Source organism: Anoplopoma fimbria, chromosome 21 (genome assembly GCF_027596085.1).
Source record: "Anoplopoma fimbria isolate UVic2021 breed Golden Eagle Sablefish chromosome 21, Afim_UVic_2022, whole genome shotgun sequence".
NCBI lineage: Eukaryota > Metazoa > Chordata > Actinopteri > Perciformes > Anoplopomatidae > Anoplopoma > Anoplopoma fimbria.
This window is the reverse complement of record NC_072469.1, coordinates 4,664,813-4,687,251: the sequence shown is the minus strand read 5'-3', so window position 1 is coordinate 4,687,251 and position 22,439 is coordinate 4,664,813. Positions and strand designations below refer to the sequence as shown.

At 38.8% G+C, this 22,439-nt stretch overlaps 1 protein-coding gene across 1 annotated transcript; it reads right to left on the bottom strand.

Moving 5' to 3' along the window:
• Positions 1-3,226: 3,226 nt before the first annotated feature.
• tnk2a (tyrosine kinase, non-receptor, 2a) lies at positions 3,227-21,549 on the bottom strand. The gene is given in 21 exon segments (XM_054622937.1): positions 3,227-3,428; positions 4,389-4,516; positions 5,057-5,152; positions 5,742-5,877; positions 6,917-7,355; positions 7,358-7,547; positions 7,627-7,830; positions 9,872-10,110; positions 10,206-10,250; positions 10,995-11,086; positions 12,092-12,286; positions 12,749-12,843; positions 13,291-13,437; positions 13,876-14,002; positions 14,093-14,274; positions 15,012-15,107; positions 15,291-15,440; positions 15,554-15,760; positions 16,650-16,720; positions 16,845-17,007; positions 21,477-21,549. Coding segments are annotated over 21 exon segments (3,075 nt in total). The 5' UTR covers positions 21,519-21,549; the 3' UTR covers positions 3,227-3,397.
• Between the last annotated feature and the right edge of the window lie 890 nt (positions 21,550-22,439).

Genomic DNA, 22,439 nt, shown 5'->3' with positions numbered 1-22,439 from the left:
GTCAACTTTACACCTTGAGGTTTCTGCTTCTTATTCAAGCAACAGTGTCAAAAAACACAAAAACTGATACTAGAACAACACAAAAACTCTGTGCAGGCTGCAAAACCTGCTAAATGTGTACTTATAATAATGAAAATAATTATAATTTTCGATTCTTTTAGAAATATGTAACCTGTATCTGCATTAAAATGCACATAGTTTAGTAGTCAAAATCACAAAAATACGCAGCAGGCAAGATTGACTCCCAACTATGAATTATAACAGCTGTACATTTTAAACACACAAGCATGCATTACAAAATAATCATAATCCCACACACGCACACACACAAGAACACTTTGTACACCCATTATATAAAGTGATTTTTGGAAGTAGGGACGTCGTGACACCTAGTCCCTATATTTGTGTGCTTGAGACACAAAAGGTTCATATGTGTGAGTGTATATAAATAAATAAATATATATATATATATATATATATATATATATATATATATATATGTGTGTGTGTGTCCCATGCATCATCAGTGAATGTGACAGAGTGCTTACTGCTGTAGCAAATAAGTGCAGAGCGAGTGTCTGGGGCAGTCCAGGGATCACACTGAGCAATCGGACCACAATGCACTGTAGCTGAGATCAATTTGGGAAGTGAGGGAGTGTGTGGGTAAGTGAGGGAGATAGAAGGTGGGGGGTGTGCAGTGGCCTGGAGGTCCCATAATGGAAAGGTCACAGGTTTGATCCCTGAGGAAGCAGAGACAAGACTTCCATTAGAGACAGGACTCATGCACCGTTTGAACCCGTCACTCTGCTCACAGCTCTTTGGTTGTTTGTGGGCCGACAGAGTTTAAGTAAACATGTTTAGACTTGAATTTACCTCCTGTGAAAAAATAACAAATACTCGTGACGATGTACAAACTACCACCATTTTTTGTGCACAAATGTGGGTTTTTTTGTCAAAGTGATCTAAGCAAAAATGCAGGTGTGAATATTTGTGTTTCCTTTTCATTTCCTCTCATTAGACTTTCTAGATTGTGTCAAAAATGTTCTTATCAAGCGAATAGTAAATTAAGAAATAACTGCAGTAAGTTAAATGGGTAAATAAATAAAAAAAAATGAATAAAATCGAAAATGTTTTATAAAAAGGCATAAATAAAATAAATAAGTTAGTATTTTTTTTTTTAATATTTCAATAGAAATTAAAAATGTATTGTGTAAAAACAAAAAACAGGCATTATTAAATCATTATTCTTCTTTAATTGGATTTATTTTCCCTCAGTATAATTTGTTTCACCTTTTAGACTGCTCTCACCCGCTTTACTGGATTAAACCTTTAAAACCATATGAAAGTAAAAAGACCTAATTAATTTTCACATCAAACAAAACCTCATGGATATTTTATCTTAACAACTTGTTTATTTCCAGTTTATTTGACCATAGCATTCTTCAGTTACTTTTCTATTTATTTACTTCATTATTAGTCAGCTTTGGTCTTCTGTAACCGTGTGGAAAGTGTTACTCGCTTTGAGATCAAAGTTCAGTCTGGTTTCCACCGGGGAAAAACATCAAACAAAAAAAAAAGTAATTTTTCTTGTGATGTGATAAAACTGTACAGTCCACGACTGTACAGTTTTATCTGTATGCTCATTTATGAAATGGCCTCAAGAGGAGGCACAATTTTCACTGTTGAACATTTATTGCCATGAAGATTTTAGCAGGTGGACCCAAACGCAGGAGACTAAAGGCAACAGAAACTTGGAGTAATAGTTCTTAATTAAGGTAAGGTTCTAAACTGAGCTGCAAAAGCTGAAAACCTCGACTTAAAATGCAAACTTCTCTGACGAGAGGATGAAATGCAGGTGGAATGACGATGGAGTGCAGATGAGTGGAATGAGGTGATGAGGCAGGAGACCCAGCAGGGAGCTGATTGTCTGAGAAGAACTAACAAGGCTGATTCATTGCAGGTGTGCAGATGAGCAAAGGCGGGAAAGGCAGGTCACAAACCACAAACCACAACTAAATCCAGTCTCCTAGACACAGTGCCGAACTAGTTATGAAATAAACACAGAACACAAATGTTTTTGAAAAGAGAGATACTCAAATTTCACTTTATTATAAAACATCGGAGGCCATATTTGCATTTTTCATCGATAAGCTGCTCTAATGTTCCAGTATAACGCAGTCAGCATCACATACAGCAGAGTGACGACAAGAGCTCACAGCTGAGGCGATGTCTCACACACACACACACACACACACACACACACACACACACACACACACACACACACACACACACACACACACACACACACACTCGCAAACACATTGATCTCACCGACACACTCTTACATGCAAAGTAGCTGCAACAATTGACAACCTGTTATCCGTTCCTATATATTTAGCTGCATGTAATTAATAAACCAATGACATTCATGTCATCAATATCTGCGCAGACACATACTATGCAGCAGGACGTCGGCTCCTATCACTCCCTGCAGCGCTAAGCAAACATGCACACACTCAACGCATAGCAGTTGCCTACTTATTCAGGTGAATGAAACATAAGTGCTTCAGCATGTGTTTATGATTATCATGCAGCAGTAATTTTCATAGGAAATAAATTACTAAACATCAATTTTAGGTTAGTTAAATATCCAACTAGTGGAGGTTCAAGTCAATGCCTAACACCCTGTATTCATAAGGAGATGGTGTGTATCTTCACATTTCTGTTTTGGCATCCTATTGCTACCAATAAGATCTAAAATTCCCACCTTTATACAGCTTAAAAAGCTTTTTTTAATAACACAAACGGTACTTATAATACCTGTATCTTATTCACTTTGCTAACTAGATAAATCGTATTCTGACCAGCAGTTAATGTGTCCTCAAACAATCTCCACTTGTGTGTGGATACACTCAGTAAAGTGCTATAAACAATACAGCATCTTATCAGTACATTGTCATAAAAACATACAAGTATATCGTTTGCTGTCATGTCCCTGATTTTACATCCGTTTAATAACAGCAGAAAGGCATGGGCATTTACAGTGAGCATTGATGCAAGCTGATTCATGCACACACACACACCCACACACATACCTGGACATGCACACATTCACACACGCAGTAGCTACCAGCGGAAGCATATCTTGTCATTATTCACGTAATAATAATAAAAAAACAAACATAGATAACGACTGTTCAAGTAACTGTGACACATTCAACAAACTGCTCTGTTAGCTGATAATGAGCATGCGTGTGTTTGACGCAGGTAAGAGCAGGAATTCACAGTACATTTGAGTGAGGCACACGCACTGCTTCATGTTCCTCCATTCATTAAAAAGCATCACTGCGGCTCGAGTGCTTGGAGCGGTAAACGACTGGCTTGTTGATCCGAATTACGACGGGAGCTCAAGTGGTTCATTGCAGCTGAAAGAGAGAGATATATAATGTAATTGAAAATCTTCGACTGAGATGTTTGAGGCAAAGTGAAAAATGTGTTTTTTCTTTTCACCCAAATGTAGAACAATGTGAAAGAGTCAACTTTAAGCTGCACTAATAAACATTTTTTTATAGTAAAAATAGAATGAATTACTATATTTAAATGTAGTCAGAAGAGTCTCACTTAACTTTGAGTTTTTAAAGCATATTTTTGCTCACTGTTTTGGTTATTTTTTTCCAGTTATGATGTGTTCAAGCTCTACTTAGCAAACATTTGTATTGGGCAAAGGTAAATTATAACACTATTGTGATGTCTTCAAATGTAATCTGTCAAAATGCCGTTTTCGGAGAGAAACTTGAATGAATACAGTTGTTGGAAGGATATGTTTTCACAGCTGTTTAACTTCCTGAAACTAGCTCTAAGCAGCTCATTAGAAATAATTAAAACTAGTATTGCTAAGATTTCTTTTTTTCAATCAAAGCAAATATTCAAATAAAAATACAATCATTAGTTTCCTAATAATTAGAATTTTGTGTTTTGTGTGCAAACAACCACTAGATGACAATAACAAAGTAAAACGATAACATTCAGAGATATATTTTCTGAATTATAGTTCTGATTTGGCAAAATAGTAATCTGCAGGTCAGTCTTTTAAAAAATCGGAAATGTGAATCTGCCAAGAAAAGAAATCTCTAGCTCTGACAGTTTTGTCTTAACAGTGACATCGGACAGACGAGTGAAGAAGAGCAGACGGAGTGACATCCTCATCACATATGTGGTTGTGTTGCCAGGGGAACTCGCTGCATCAAAGCTCATTTGGGAGAGAAAACAGCTGCTATACTGCTATAGCTCAGACAGGCATTGCTTTCATTTTGCAGACTAGAAGCGTACATAGGAGCCTTTGCAAAAGGAACAGCTGTTATTTTTCCTTATGTAGTTTCCTCTACCTGTTCCGATGTGGTCCATATGTGTCCAGCATGAGCGTGCTGGCCTGTTCCAGGTTCAGCTGGCAGCGCTGCAGAAGCTCCTCGCACTCGGCTCTCGACCGCAGGCCCAGACGAAACAGCTGCTCCACCTAAAACACGGAGGGGGGGAGAAGAGGAATTTTAGGCAGAGAGGTCGGCAAGTTGTTAAGCATTGTGTTATGTGTATTTTTTATTGTCCTATTATTCTACTTCAAAGCAAACCTGAGCTCAGGGAAAGTATGTGTGTCATGCCTGCTCAGATTTTGTCCAGAGCATCACATGAGAAGAGCCACACCGCCACAATAAAATGCATATTGCTGCAATAAATGGTTAAAACCGTGTCATAAGGGTCCTGTCTGGATTGCCCAATTGCTTCTTCTCCTCTATTATTTTTGTATCAGCATGTGAACTGTGAGTTTGTGTATTAGGATTTGAGATAAAGGTATTTCCTGGTAAATTATTGGAGAAATATACTCGTAAAAGTAAAAGAGTAAAAGAGTGCGGAAATATTAAAATCACGAAAGAGACTTCTGCTCATTTACGTATATTTTATATGATATCTTTTTAGCATAGGCTATTTTAGTTTTTGTTTTAAGGTACCTGGTAAAAACCTGTTCTCAAGGACAAAACAGATGTGTCGACAGATTTACCTTCAAGTGATTTATGGCCTGAGGGATGCTCCAGTTGTGACCCTGTAGAGCTGCCTGACACTCCTCCAGTGTGACACCGTGAACTGCTCCTTGGACCTGTCAATCATAACATGACTGTTTAATGAATGAAGGATTAAAGGTTAAAAGAAACATGATTGGACCTGTGGATTGTTTGTGTGTAACTGTCATGTAAGGAAAATGACTTATAGTATAGTAGTATTATAATATAACAGTCCTCTAAATTGTAAACAATTACAAAGCCTTGAAAAGTATATATCAATAATTTAACATACATGTACATGAATCAAATTTGCAATTCATCAATTAAAGTGCAAATTATCCGAGAGCGCTTTAAAGTTTACAGTCAAACTCGCACTCCCACAAAATGTTATGAAACTATGATAAACTTATTGATTCTTTATGATAATCATAAATCAACATTAAAACAATCATCCATCCAGAATGGAGGAGCAGGAGATAAAGTCTGACTATGATGGAAATCTGCTGCTTTGTCGGCATAAAATGAATTATCAACTTTTAAACCGTTTTCAAAAAGCTTTGTTTTGTTAACTGATTTTTCAGCCTGTGGCATTTAGGAAAAGATATACCAATGTGATGATATTTTACATAAGGAGGAAAAGAGGAAAGAAAAACATGCTGTGCATTTCATTTTCCTCCCCATTACCTGTGTGACGCTCTGCTCCTGTTGCATGCTGGGAGCTGCAGTTCGCCCGTTGTTGTTGTTGTAGGAGGAGTTTGGTTTGGCTCCTCCGGGGTGCTGAATCATGGGTTTGACTGCCGCCATGTTGGCTGATCCATATCTGACACAACATAGAGAGACAAAATAATGTATGAATCAATGGTTCCAACAGATAATGTTTATCTTTTATCTATATACTCAATCAAAGCTTGTATGAGAAAAATGTAACAATGATTCTAATAAAGATCAAATTAAAAAGCCACTTAACAGCTACTAAATGGACCTTAAGGATCAATGCTCTTGACAGTTGTTTGGCTGTTTTGAAGGTTATTAGTGAATTTTGAAACACAATTTAAAAGTGTGTTATTTAAGCAAAAAAACAAAACGTCTGTTAATGCCCATAAGTGGTCTAAAAGTGAAGAAGAATCAGACTTAAGAGGACTATAATATAAAGAGAGGAGAGAGAGGACAAATGCTTCAGTGAACAACACTTCACAAGAGCTGCTCAGTCAGGCAAACAGCATTTTATCACTCTGTATTGAGTGACGGCTGCTCTCTCTCTGGGTGTTAAGTGACCTTTTGTTTTGAAAGTGTTGTAATACCTGTTGATATTTTAGTGTTTGTAGTATTTAAGGAACATTTAGAATGAGCAGGAAAAGCTGATTTATTGTATAAAATGCAAGAAACTCGTAGGAACAAAGTCTCATATTGGTTTGGACTTAGAGATGCTAGTGGCAAATATTGAAAGACTCACTTTAGCAGAGCAAGCCTCTTAAAGCTTTAAAATTTAATTTAAAATTTCAATTTTAAGACATTTTTACAGTTACACACACTTGTCTCTTTAAAAGTGCAGTGTGTGGGATTTGGCGCCATCTAGCGGTGAGGTTACAGATTGCAACCAACGGCTTAAACGGCTTATTCCAATGGTAACAAACACACAACTGTTATTTGTATATGATTATACACTAAAGAAAACATACTTATTAATAATATATTCCACTTTTTGTCAATAGATCCCCCTAAATGCTACACATTGTTCCTTTAAGTACCAATGAAAGACCAGCCATTGTTTGAGCTATTGTAGCTAACAGGGAGCTAGTTTCGGGACAACTTGCTGGCTACTAAAGCTAGTTGGACAGTGTTTGATATCAGCAACACACCTTTCCAGAAAAGCTGGTCGCTCTGGTAACGGGGCGGGAGGCGAGCTGTCAACCAGTGATGAGAGGCCACGCCCCTCACTGAAGGCGAGAGGATCCAGTAAGGAGCTGGAAGAGTAGGAGGAGCCACGAGTAGCGAGCCGTGAGGAATGTGATGTGGAGGAGGACGAGTTGGAGGACAGAAGGGGTCCCAGGTGTCCGGACGCCCGGCGTGGGGAGACGGAGAGTGGAGGTGGAGGCAGGGCCACGGGGTAGGAGGACAGTGGCGGCACCAGCGGGAGGGGGGAGGAGGAGCGGGAGCCCGGCTGAGAGAATGCATGGTCTCTGGGTGGGATCTGAGGAGGCGTGTCTTCCCCGTCGTCCAGGGAGATGGAGCTGGAGCGGGGCTGCGGGTGGGCGGTGCGGATGGAGATGTTGCGCTTGGAGGGACGCAGCGGGGGACGGGGCTGCGCGGGGGCAGCGTGGGCCGGTCCTCGAAGCAGCAGGCGAAGGAGGAGGTGGAGGAGGTGGTGGTGGGGGAGGGAGGAGGCAGGCAGATCTGTCGGTGGGGGCCCAACGGAGCCAGAGGCATGGGGAGCGGGGAGGAGGGGAGGGAGCGGCCCGTTGCCATGGGAACCTGCAGCTTCACCATCACCTGCACCCAGACAGAAATATTAGCACTTGTCTGTTTGCGTTAATCATCAAAGACTACTTTGAAACTACACGTTCATTACTTCTCTCTGTAGTTCTTGGAAGAGGTCAGCTGACTGTGACTCGCTCCTGGTTGCCATAGCGCCGCTGGGCGAGGCCGCGGTCTCCTCAGTGAATCCCTTGTTGATGGACAGAACCTCCTGGTCCTCCGATTGGTCCTCGAGGTCCGCAGAGACAGCGTCGTAAGTGGGCTGAGGGAGAGGCCAGTCCAGGATGGACGGAGTGTCCTGAGGAGGAGAGTGATGGAAGATAGAGTAAAAAAAAGGAGATGCACGAGTAAAGTAAAGTTAGGCGATGGTCGTACAATATATGGATCCAAAGAGGAAGCAGAACTTCTGGGTTCTTTTCCAGAAGTAAGAAAACATCGTTTGAAATCCCAGGGAAATTTGTAACATTGCTTACAACTAAAACTCAAACCTTGGCTCGCTTCATATGTCTCGATAAAGACACAAGTAAAAAGAAAAGCTATCTAGTATTGTCATTCATAAAAAAAAAAATTTGCGGCCTTTAACAAACACCATTTCCCATAAGCCCTAGACCTTTTGCATGCTCAACTCCAGAGTTTTTTAGCCAGCAGAGATTTAGCACTAAACAACTTCACAAAAGGCAAAGATGATGACAATTCTGTGTTGAAAATATGTTAAACAATATATTACATTTCCAACCCACATTCCAGCTTAGTCTATATGATTGAAGGGAGCCATAGGATGAGAGGAATAGGAAACCCAAAGTTAACAACTAAAATGCACATGATCAATCAATGAGCCAAATCCATCACACTGCACCCGCCTCAGGCTCATCCAAGGACAAAAATGATTCAACACATTTCTTAGTCAAAGAATGAACTTTCTTTTGAGAACACATATGGTGTGTGGTGGTCTTTGATTCTCAGATTATGTAATGCAGGAGCACAATAGCTTCCTGTATGTGTTGGCGTGCGAGTGGAGAACCAATAGGTCAAAAGGTAGCTGAAATCAACAGATGAGAAATCATGTGCGAAAGAATTTAAAACCGCTCCCTGTCCTATGCTTTCAGCTGCGAAAAAATGAATGAATGTGAAACAGTATGTTCTGCTCCACGAAATATGTATTGCCCTCAGTTATATTAATGGTTACACACACTGAAAACAACTGTTACGAAAGGTTCATGCCACGAACGGGGTTAACCGAGCAAGTACGACAGCTATAGCAAGCTAATCTGCTAGCGTCTGTACAACCAGCTGTGCTAGCTATAATTACAATGCTACCTTTTACAGACAGCACAGTGTTGTTTTATGTGTTTTTATGTTTCAGTGCATATATTTCAGCAGGATTTTGTTTTAAAAAAAGAATGTTTTTTTTGTCTTTCTGCTACACACATTAGCAGTGAGCTGTTGCCTCTGCATTATCTGATGGTTAAGGTGTTTTTCTGGGCCACAGATCCACACAGTAAATAATCTGAGGGAAACATCTGTGAAAACACAACTTTAAAACAGAAAAGATTTCAAAATCCGGAAAACTGGGAGTTATTTGCATGAGTATATATATGATCTATAATACACCATATCTCCATCTGCTTATCTGTATATATTATCTCACTATTCAATAAGGACTATTGCCATTATTGCACTTATATGTACATAAAACTGCACTATATATTGTACCTACTGCAACCGCTGCACATAATAATACTATTTATATATCATAGCGTATTCATATTTACCGCTTAATGTTTATTACTACAATTTATATTTATTTGACTATTATTTTGTCACATTACTCTGCACTTATCTGCTTTTTCTCTAATGGATAGATAATAAAGTAAATCTTTTTTCAGTATTGTACTCCGTACAGTGACAATAGAATTGAATCTTAATCTAATTTCGGAGAGAGGTAAGATTGCCACAAATTCTTGAACATTTCTGCATTAATCATTTTATAATTGTATTATTCATGCCTGTGTACTGTATGAGTCTGCTTTGCAGGTTTCGGTTATTGTTTTTGTTTTATTGTTTTTCCCCAATTTAGTTACATCTGTCCATCTGTACAGATGTAGAATAGCCTTTTGATGAACTCTAATACAATGTTTAGAAATGTGCACTATCCATGTTAAATTAACCAATTAATAGATAACATTTGAACCAAAACTGAATTAACAAGCTTTACCCTCTTTTAATTGCTTACACTTGCCCTTAAATCATCCTCACATGCATAGCTTTTACCCTCCTTAAATCTTTAAAGTCATGGCTAATTATTCTCTCATCCAACTACTTTCACTCTCTAGCTGCACCTTCAGTGTGTCCTCATCCGGCTGCCGGGCCTCAGTGAGCGGTGAGGGCGTGGTCGAGCTGAAGCTGTCATCGGTGAAGTCGATGAGCGACACCTCACTCTTGGCCGAGCGCACGCCGGACGCCTCCCACGGTCGGAGCTTCAGCCCCAGAGACACTCCCAGCCTCTTCAGCCCAGAGGAGGTGCTGCCGTCGTCTGCGTCGTCGTCATAATCGTCCATCACAGAGTCGTAGAAGGGTTCTGCACACAAACGTAAACTCCAGAGTCAGGGAACGTGTATTTAAAGGAGTTATTGTAGAGGACAAACAGTAAAGGGGAAGAAGAGAATCACTTACTCTTCAGCAGAACGGCAGGCTGGGGAGGACGAGGAGGAGGTTGCTCTGATAAAAAAGAGTTTTGGACATTTAGTTTACATTCAATCAGTGACTTTAAAACCAATCTGACAGAAGAATGAGCTCAGTTTTCTACATGACCACTATTGTGATCAACAAAAGCCACATAGTATAAGCATTGGTGAAAGTATTCAGATCCTCAACAAAAGTAAAAGCTTTAGAAGTACAAGTCCTGCATTCAAAACCTTTACCGTTCCTTTTACTGCTGTAGATGTTTAGTGTTGTGCCAATTTTAACTCCTTTAAAGATCTTTGGGTAGCTTTATCTACAGCAATGCATCATTTATTCTATAAGAATATTTGCAGAGTTGCTGTCCTGTGAGATCCACGTATCTCTAGGTAAACTTTTCATGAGCTCAGAAAAAAAGCCCTGTTTTCAGCTTTGTGACGATGCATTTCACAGCTGATCCAAGAGGCTTTTAAAATCGTTTGTTTGGTTTAAGAACAAACAACTTGAAGGAAAACTTAATCCTTCAGTTAAAGGTTAAAAAAAAATTCTAATAAAAATAAGCATATATGGAGATCACTGTTTTCACTGAAAAGGAATTGCATGAAAAACCTTCTTAATCTGAAATGTAAATAAAGCTGTCAGACAAATGTATTGGAGTAAAAAGTACAATAGAGTAGCTTGAAATGGAAATACTTATGTGCAAGTTTGAATTCAAGTACAGTACATTTACATAGTAACATTCCACCACTGTGTGTGTATGTTTGAATGATGTGAAAAGTTTACTCTTGGAGCGGTTGGGGAGTTTGGTCGGCCTGGCGGTGCCCGGTTCCATCCCGAGGATGTCAGGAGGGTCCATGGGGTTCCCCAGATACAGACTGAAAGGGAGCAGACAAGTACATCTGATTTAAAGAAAGCTGCAGCCAGAAATTAATTCTGCATCATTTTCTATATAAAAGCTTCAATTGAAACGTATTATTTCCTTTGCATTTGCTACAGACATTTAATATGATTTATTAAGAGTTGGACACCCTTTCCTGCTGTAATCACTGCCAGTTAAAATGTTAATTTGAGTATTGAGGCTTTTTCTGTTCTTGGAGCAGTTGCTCTGGATTCGATCTCGTTCTTAAAAACAGCTTAACAATTACATCATCTGTTGGTGAACTGAGCACTGCTGCACTCCGGTGGAGGGTTACAGAACAAGCGTTGCTACAAAAGCAAATAGTTTAATATTGAATGTATTGATATTATATAAGATGTGCTCTCTTTTATTATTTTGCTGCTTCCTGCCCGTTTTATATTTGTACAGTTTGTGTTTCATGCTGTGTTGTGTTATGTGTATTTTATGTACCTTTGCTGTACCTTGGAGAAACCAAAGACAATTTTCCAATGAGGTGGAAAATGGAAAATAGAGTCACTGTATTTACTTATACTGTATTTAGTTTAATAGTCTCCAATTTATAAAAGATAAATCTGTGGTTCAAGATAAATCTGAGGAGATCAAAAATGATTCACGTATTATAAAAGTAGTATGTTACTTTAACAAAATGCTATTTATCTATTCTGACTTGTACAAATATTGGATTATTTCATGTAAAGCTGAGAGTTAATGGCTATACCAACAACCAGCATGAAAATGTGTGAAGATAAACCGTAATATCTGTTATTGTGATTATGCGGTTTTAAAATATACCACTCTGGCTGTTTTCCACGGTTCATACATTGTTTTTTAGTTGCACATTGTAGACGGAGAGAGGTCTGAATTTTACATTTTTATAATTAAGTAACAGCCTATTTTCCCTCCTAAAGAAAACATTCCACTTACTTTTACATTGTATGAGTAAAATAATGTTGTATGACTTGAATTATTGAGTATTGTTAACCTGTCTATGCGGTCTGCATGTCCCCAGCTCCTGTGAGGGTCCGTGTCTCCGTGTCCGGTGTGGATGAAGGAGTGTTTGAGTGGCCGGCTGATGTCGTGGGCCGACAGACCGGCGACCGATGTCACCACGTGGCGAGGAAACTGACCGACACGCAGCGTCCCCTTGTTCTGACCTCGCCACCAGTAGTGCTCTGCCCTGAAAACACACAAACGGACACATGAGGATAATGAAGAAAATGCCTTCTACTCTGTTTACCACATGGTTTTCTGATTTGTATAATCCGTATCCTCATATTCAACATCATTTAACAATAAGGGGACTTTCCTGAGTGCACAGATCCTCTTTGTCACATGATGTATAAATAGCAGCAAATCAAGAACAAAATAATTGCTAACTTGAGGGTTTACATTTGAGTAGCACACAGACGTTACAACATGTCTATAATGAGCCACTAATAGGACAGTAATTGCAGACATTTTTAACTATTCAAGGAATTCAATGCCAACAAAAGATGCATTGGTTGTCCCAAAAGAACGACCTTTGTCACCTCTGGATTCTCACAAGCGAGACTTTCAAAAAACGTTAATTTAGTTTGTGTATGCAAAATTAGATTTACATTCTTATCGGGTACAGCATGTGTTTGCATCTCAAACTGACCTTCCCTCTATGATGGTGATGACGTCATTCATTTTAATCAGGAGCTTGTCTTCATCCTCAAAGTCCTGCAGCGCTTTCATATCTGTCGGCATGGTCTGCAGAACACAAACACACACTCTGAGTTTGAGGAAAAGTCTGATGATTTATTACTGCCATCAGCGGGATCATAAGAGACAACCACCGTGTCGTCTTGTATAATGGTGATTTATTCCTTTCCGCTTGCTTTCCCTTCATTGTCCTTTGTTTGCCCGGTGTATAACTTTTATGCCAAACTACTTTACGAGCTACGAAAACACATTAAGCGGTAACTATGAGATGAAATGTGAAATTTCTGGGATGTACATTTTTGAGATATTTCTTTTGATGAGTTCGAAAAATTAAGTCTCTTATTTGAAATCGCCACAACTTAAAAGAGTTACTTTTGTGGTGTGTATGTGTGTCAAATTTTGCGTGTAGGACCTTCACTTGTAACACAGTATTTTTAGACTGTGATATTACTTTTACGTAAGTTATTGATCTTAATACTTAAACCACTGTGCTACCTCGAGCAGGAAGTCTCTGAGGGCGATGAAAGTCGGTCTGTCCTCAGGTTTGGGGCTCCAGCATTGCAGCATGACGTTGTAAATATCCTGTGGACAGTCGTCTGGTTTACAAAGCCTCTCGGCTTCAGCGTCCACCTTGTGGAGAATCTGCAAACAGACACGATAACAGAAGTGTAATTATTACCTGGTTACATTTTTTAAATGATAAGAAGCTATAGAACAAAAAACTCCTGCACACTGCCTTCTTCACTTGCGTATAAATATCTTTTAGTAACAACGTTTCGGTACGTAGACTTTCATCAGGTTATTTTACAAGGAAATGAGGATGCATGCATTAAATAGAACTTGGGGTTTCGTAAATAGGTTGGTAGACCAATCAGATTGCCCCAATCACATGACATCAATCAGTCACCCACGAATCGGAACCATCAACAAATAAAGATGAGAAGCTGCAATATTTTTGTGCGTTAAGCTTTTTCAGAAGCTATTATATGCAAGAACAGATTTTTTTAAATTAAAAACATGAACTTCTTCCTCTCCTGAACTTTAACGGCAAATTCTAAAGAGATGTGCGTGTGCATGCACCTGGCTCCCGTTTAGGCCCAGCCACGGCTCCTGTCCGTGGGTGAACATCTCCCACAGAGTGACCCCGAACATCCAGGTATCAGAGGAGTGAGAGAAAGTACGAGACTTCAGAGACTCCGGAGCACACCTGCAGAGAGACAAGGACAAACGTAGAATTCCCTGGAGCTTGGCTATAAAACTACAAAATGATTCACTTCGACCAGGAGGCCCTTCTCACCATGGGAAAGGGATTTTGTGGCCCTCCTCCATGATGTATTGGTCCGTGTGTGTTGGCAGTGCTCTCATCAGGCCAAAGTCTCCGATCTTCACCGTTTCATTGGTGGACAGCAGGACGTTGCGGGCGGCCAGGTCCCTGTGGAGGAAACGTCTCTGCTCCAGGTAGGCCATGCCGCACGCCACCTACACACCCACACAAAGAGACAGTGATGTAACTAAATACATCTACTCAAAGTACTGGACATTAGTATCCATTTGAGTTACTTGTTCTTTACTTGAGTATTTCCAATTTATGTAACTTTATACTCTTTACTTACTACATCTGAGTGTATGATCTTTTAGAATATGATGTATTGCTGTAGATTAAACTACCCAACTGTATATAGAGGAGTTCAAATTACCACAACCTATAATGCAACACATTAATGCAGCAGTAACAATAATGTAGAAACATCAAATATAATAGTTAAACCCTGACAGGGAACATTTTACTGCACAATAAGTACTTTTACTTAGATTTTTTGAATAATACTTACAAATTTTTACTTAAGTACGGTCCCAAAATCAGGACTTGTACTTGTAGTGGAGTATCTTAACAGTGTGGTATTAGTACTTTCACTTAAGTAAAAGAAACTTATCCTTCATTGGGAAGAAATATATTTGCATCTATATGGAGTACAATCTTTTATAGTTTTTTTATGTTTTAGAACAAAACTTCATGTTGTGCATGATGACTTTTTACAATTTCCATTTGCTGCATGATAATTATTTGTTTTAAAGTATTTTCACTGTATTTAACATCCAGTGTGAAAAGGTTTGCTGGGAATAAACCAGCCATACATCTCTGGGCACTGCAGCAAATATTGGTTGAAATTGAGCGTTTATCACTTCCAGTTTTATCTTTTTGGTGTTTAACTGACCTGCACAGCGTAGTTACACAGAGAGGCGATGAGGATGTGACCCTGACGCTTTCTCAGGCGATCCAACAGGGAACCCAGCGGGGCCAGCTCAGCCACCTACACACAGAATATGAAAACAAAACACTCCTCTTATTAGTATTTAGATTTGGGTGTCTGCTTTTGCATGAGCAATGAGTGTGTGTGTGTGTGTGTGTGTGTGTGTGTGTGTGTGTGTGTGTGTGTGTGTGTGTGTGTGTGTGTGTGTGTGTGTGTGTGTGTGTGTGTGTGTGTGTGTTTTACCATCTTCATGGGCTGTGTGAGGACGATGCCGTACAGCCGGATCAGGTTCTGGTGGCTCAGTGAGTGCATGGCGTTCACCTCTCTGATGAAATCGTCCAGACCGTCTGAGTCCAACACACCGGCCTTCAGACACTTCACCGCCACGGACAACTAGATGTGCAGAGAGGGAGAGACGATAACATGAGTTTACCTTTCATACATTCTGCATATTCAACAGCATGTTATGTGTTTCCCTAATGAGCGTCTCCACACTGCTTTCTCACCACTCTGCCGTTGGGTCCGGTCCACTCTCCTCTCTTAACCACCCCGAACGTGCCGTCACCCAGCCGCTCAAACAGCTGCAGCTCCGACTCTCTGATCAGGCAGGTGAGCGAGGCCGCCGGCTCGCTACTGGCTGGTGCGGCGTCGGACGACGCCCCCTGAGGGAGGGGCTGCTGGGGGTCGGCGTCGGGTCGTTTAACTGGAAACACCTACAATAAGCAGAAACAAGGGACATGTTTTTAATTTTTCTGCTCATAAACTGCAAGACTTGATTTATTGATCTAAGGGATGACGACACACAACATGTGGCATAAGACTTGACAATATAATCTTAAAAACAAATCTACATCAATGCAAACTACACCAAAAAACACATCACATAAATATATGTAAGTATAACATAAGTTAAATGTCATGAATAACTGGTCACAGGGGTCTTGTTTATTGTTTCAAACAGTGACTGGCAAAGCAGCCAGCTAATTGTTTAGTACTAGTACAACGAAATGCAGTTTCAGCATCTAACCAGAAGTGCAAAAGAAGCAGTAAAGGTGTTACTATAAAATTAAAAAAGATCTGCACTCTCTCTATATGTTGCTCTGAAAAATGGTATGCATACATTTGTTTCAGGGAACGTTGCAGTGTTGCAGATGGCTATGGTCTTCAGTTTGTTCCATAAAGGGTCCTAAAAACGCAGGTTTTCTTTCAAGCACGTCTTCATTGCCTCACACTTAAAAATGCGAGCTTTAAAAGCTGCTATGGTGTTCTGCTAAAAAATAATAATAATATATATATTCTCATTGTATAACATGCAGTGAAAATAAAGTTATTTCACTTTCTTTGAATATACACAGTCACTCTGCAAACATGTGAGCTTTTTGTCAGCCGGGGAAATCAGTTATCTAAAAGAAGGAATTTGTAAAAAGTTTGAATAAATGTAATTTATCTCATTTGGCATTCAAGGTTTTGTTCAGCTGGTGGTTTATTATCATGGTTACAGAGTCAGAGAGGAAATGTTACCTAATACAAGACTATATATATACACATGTGTGTGTGTTTGTGTGTGTGTGTGTGTATGGGTGTGTTTGTGTGTGTGTGCACCTTGCTCATCCAGGACTTGCGTTTATAAAGGGCTCTTCTTCTCTTAACTGCTTCCCAAAGCCTCCTCTGACCTGCACAGGCAACAATCACAAACACTGAAAACATTCCAGGACTAACTCCAAGCATTAATAAACTTGAATGTCTTATTTGTAAAACTCTGAGGTGTAAATGGGAACATGTAATAACAAGACGAACCCGGGCGTCCCATGCCGATCTTCTCCAGGTCTTCATTCTTGACGTAGTCGAAGTGGGAGAGTCTGGTGACGTTGAGCTCGTCGCGGATCCGCAGGAAGTACTGCTGCAGCTGCACATCCGTCAGCAACTCCAGCAGCCACCCCGTCCCCTCCTCACACTGCATCTGCACACATACATTTGTACCTTGTGTTACCATACATGTGAGGACGCATTGACAAAGCGCCATGGGTGCATAACTGTGTTTTTAGTATGAAGGAAAAAGCATGTGCATAATTTGTTCAGTTATTGAGTGGGATGTTAATGGACAGAGTTAATGGACACACTGTAATGTGTTGTGCAAATGGAGCAGCTATTCTGAGCTACAAAATCAATATTCAATTTCCAAAACCACAACTCTTTGTTTTTTCCAAACACTGGTATTAAATAGATGTTACATGTTAATAAGTGAGCTTTAAAGGTGCAGGTTGGTAGATTTTCTTTTTTTTTTTACATTTGGACTTAGCCAGGCTAGCTGTTTCCCCCTGTTTCCAGTCTTTATGCTAAGCTATGCTAGCTGTCTGCAAGAAGGCAAATAAATCATTTCCCCAAAAATGTCAAACTACTGCTACATGTTATTTCCTTGGAACCAAACTATCTTTTACTTGTTCACCCATCTGGATCTTGACCTGATGCCATGTCATCTGTGTTGTGCTAGTTTTAAGTGGAATTAAGAAAAACTAAATGCCTGAAAACATCAAAGTATTCAAAGCTATCAATGTGTTAGTGTCGGCGGAAGTAGTTTTATATTCTAAATTTTGAGGATTTTGTTGGGATTTTTTTCTCTGCAAATACTGATTTCAATATTTTAGAGTTAAAGTTTTTACATAAACAAACATTTTTCATAAGGATCTCTTAACTTTGTGTCTTTCTTTTACAAGAAAGATATGTACAGAGCAGGACATTTTATAGAAAAATAAACTTGTCAGTGCTCTCTGGTGGACAAACAATGTAACTGAGGCAATGTAGAACAAAAGGACAACTGTTAAAACGCAGAAACACATATAAAAAAATACTTTTGTCAAATCATTTGCTGCCCCAGTGCATGCTGGGAGGGTCCCCAACATACCTATGTCACATAGCTGCAATCACATGATCAGCAGCCCTCAACCAATCATTTTAAACTCTCTACTTGTTAAGCTTTTAATTCAAAATAGGAGCGCGCTGTTACTCAAGATAACTTTATCCAGGATTAACAAATCAAGCTGCTTTCAGGGAACCAAATTAGATTATATGGAAATAAACAGGATTATTTTAGTCAGATAACAGCATGAAAGCCTGAATTAGTGAAGTCACATTTGAAGAGCAAGGCCCGGCAGGTTGGGAACCAATGGATTAAATTCAATTAATATCAAATGGAGAATGGTCTGTAGTTGCAGCCATACAATCACCATCAATACACACTTGCATCCTCACACACACACACACACACACACACACACACACACTCGCCCACTCTTTCTCTCACAAACACTGCGTCTACACACAAACACACATGCTGTTAATAGCAGAGAGAGAAGGAGAATCACTGCATGTCCACCCACGATCTCACATTTTACCATTTGTCCCCCGACACTCTCTCTGATGCTCCCGTCTCTCTCCTCTTCGTCCTCATCCTCCCCCTCCTCCTCTCCTCTGGCGTAGGGGAGTCGCTGGTACATGTAGCTCTCCCCCATACTGTAACGGCTCCTCTGGTCTGTCCGCCTTGTCTCTCTCACTCTCTCCTTTTTTTTTTCTGTCTAGCTGATATTCAGAGGAGGCGTTAGCTCTGCCTCCGTGCTCTGAGTCTGGTTTGCTAATCTCCTCTCGGCTCCATGACCTTCTGTGCTCAAATCAATAAGCGCATGCACACACACGTTCACGAACACAACGGGAGGCATTTGACGGCGCTCTCTCCAGTCGTATCACCTAAAGCTATCTATAAACTCCCCCCCGTCTCCCCTCCCACATGGTCTTTCTCTCCCTGCTGACTCACGGCTTCCTGCGGTGTCGGACACCTCCATGCTTCCCTTTCTCTCCACATCTCTTCCTCACTCTAGCTCTCCATCTCTTTCTGGCTCAGCCGACCAGAGCCCACTGTCTGATGCTAAATAATTCAGCAGCTCCAACAAGAGGATGAGAGGGAGGGAGAGTGGGGGAGATCTTTGAGGAAAGGAGGGGAGAAAAATGTAGATGCTAATAGGTGGACAGATGGATGGGTGAATGGATGAATGACCAGGCCAAAGAGAACTAATAGGGAGACTCTTCCCAGCATGCATTGGATGGATGCAGACGTGCAGATGGTACAGCAGCTTTGCTTCACATCAACCCAAACAAGCATCACAATATAAAAGGATGAAAATATGACGGGGTAAATTTGAAAAATCAGCTTTGAACTGATTTAAGGGACAATTTTTAAAGAAATGGTTTCATTCAATCAAACATATAAAAACAAAACAAGCAATATAAAGAGATCATTTTGAGACCTGGAAAGTTATGATTGCCATTTTTCCAATAAATAAATAAATAAAAGAGTAAATAAACAAATTAAAAAGTAAATATTAAATATTAAAATTTCGAAGAAGAAAAATAATAATAATAATAATAATAATAATAATAATAATGATAATAACAAAAAAGGATATTCGTTTCAACCCTAGATCCACTGTTTAAGACATTTATCAGTGAAAAATATTTATAAATTATGAGTTTTTAGGCAAAAAAACATTTAGACAATGTTTTAAAGTGATAATATTTTTAGAAATGATTGACCTCAGTCTTTTCAAAATTCGGTCTACAAGATTCAAGACCATGTTTGGGTAATGATTGCAAAATCTGTAGTTGTCCATAAAGCTATAGTTGATATTAAGGATATCTGTCAGCAGGCTCTTTCCTACATCTAAACTGTCTAAATACTCCTAAATATCTGTCTTCCCTTCCCTTTATTATGGGTAATAGCTTTTACACCTACTAGTTAAACTCATGGGTCAACAGGAAAATACTACCTTTACTGAATTGTTTTCCTGAATTTTAATGGCAATTTATTGTTGCAGCCAAAGCATACTTTATATAACATCAAGGAATAATTTAGTTAATGTCAGTATGTTTGGTAAAAGCTTATTCCCTGCTTGCCTTTCACTGAGCTTTCCTTTGAGCTTCCTTTAAACATAGAATTAGCTTAACTGTAAGAAATAATATTTTAATAATATATAATGATAATATGATTTTTTAGCATTTAAAAACATGGGTGAAAGCAAAAAATAAATAAAAGACAACTAATTTAATGGAGTTGTGAGAAGAAGAACAACTCTGAATTATCACCATTGGCAACACATAAACACACATGTGTACATTTCACATGTGTGTTTATGTGTGTGCAGCCTAAAGGAGCACAAAATCAGAGCTTTCATCGCTCCATGTGTGTGAGTGAGTTTTTATCGAGGGCGATGCTCTAAAAATAGGAAAGCTAAATTTAGCTTAGATTCAGTGGAATGGAAAGTGAAGCGAAGCGAGATTCAGTCAGATACACTGACGTTTCTCTGTAATGATGACGAATTATTGTGCTTCTGTAATTAATTACAGACCCAGTTATCAGAGCAGCTTTCCTGTTGTACATCTACAGTAAAATCAGAGTATAGAGGCTAGGAGAATAATAAGGAGAGGGAACATTCAACAGCAGCCAACATGCTGATGAATGAGACAGATGAGTGGACATTTATTAAATTAAACCTTCAAAGCTCTTTAATTCACTGTCATATATGATGAAGAAGAACAGCAAACGGTCACATTGAGGAAGCTGAAAACAGATAGAATTGGCATTTTCGCTTGAAAAATTACTAAAAGGATTAATAGATTATCAAGATAGTGTCCAATAGATTTTTTTTGTCAATTGATTAATCCATTTAATCAACTAATTGTTGCTAATATTCACCCGATATATCTGTCACATAAAGAGAAAAGGCTTTTTTTCTTATTCTTTGTCGAGATTTAGTTCAAATAAGTTAAGATAAAACAAGATAGAACTTCATTAATCCTGAAGAAAAATGATGTGCCAGAGTTTGATCAAAGATTACAACAGAAAAAGTACATAAAAAAATAGAATAAAAATATAAACATATATGAACAATATCATAACAATGATTGCGTGTAAAATAGGTCAAACTGACACTCACTAGTGCAAAATAAAATAGAATAGCAATAAGAGTAAGGTAAGTCAAAAATTCAACTAAAATATAAAAAGTAAAAATTAAAACAACTAAGATTAAATACAATAGTAAAAAAATATAAAGTAAATTAGAATACTAACAAAAGTGCCTAATATAAACTAAAATATAAAAAGTAATATTGAGCATGATATTGAGAGTCATATTGTCAATGATATTGAAAGTATTAAAAAGCTATATTGAACATAGTATAATCAAAGTAATATTGTGTAATAATGTAGTATTGCATAATGTTGAAAGATGTAATATTGCACATGATATGTTCCTCTTTATGATAACATCTGCTGGTAAAACACAGATTAGAAATGTCTGAGGAGGTTTTGGAGTAGCCTTTAGTGGCTGCTTAAACATTTCCCTCTAATCTCTCACAGTATGCGTGTTTAACTGGTCTCACCCTGCAGAAGTCTTCTGGTGGATCAGGAGTGTAAAGCTGCATTCAGGAGTGACTGAGGTCACTGGAGGTCACCTGGAGGAGGCCATGGATGGAGAGACCCCACATCTACATACACACATAAAGAAAGAGAAGCAGAGAGGCTGTTTTAATTCCAGAGAAGAAATAAAGAATGTAAAAGTAGTTAAATTAGATAAACTGACATGGAAAACACAGAGAACAAACTTAGTTATTTTCACTTAAATTGCTAAAAAAAACAAAAGTTACTTGTCAGTGTCTTAATAATCAGATTTCAGGCAGGAATGTTGACCATGAGCATGTTTTTGATGCTTGTTTTGAGACTACTGTGTCTTTATTGGTCACAAATATACTTCTTTTTGAGGAAACAGCTGGAACATGCACAGGGAATTCCTGTTCTTCACCAAACTTACATTTCACTACTTTTACACCAACACAAAATAAATAAGGGATTCTCTTTTTAATCTTGTGAAGACAAATTATTATTTATTTATTTTTCCTTTGGGAGCGTTGTAGGATTCCCCCGTGATGACGTTTGCAGAAAACTTTAAAGAAAATATCCCAAAAAAACACCATAAAATACAATTAAATTGAACAATTAACTGAATAAATAAAATGTGAAAAATACTTTATATTTGCGTGTGTGTCTCAGGTGGTTACAAATCTACTGGGGGTGGAAATGGGACTCTAAAATGTCTTAAATTCTGAATGTAGTCTTGTAACTTAATCTAATGTGTATGATTTGGATCTGATTCCAGGTCAGCTCTGAGAAGTGACAGCATCTGAGGGTCAAATAACATTTGTTTAAAATAGTAAACATCAGTACATGACAATAAGGAATAGTTTGTATCTGCTGGGGTTTTAAACTGCTCATCTCTACTGAACAGAGTAGACTGGTTTTAATTGATCAGGCTGCTGCTAAAGCTGATAAGCAGTCAGTCACGTTAA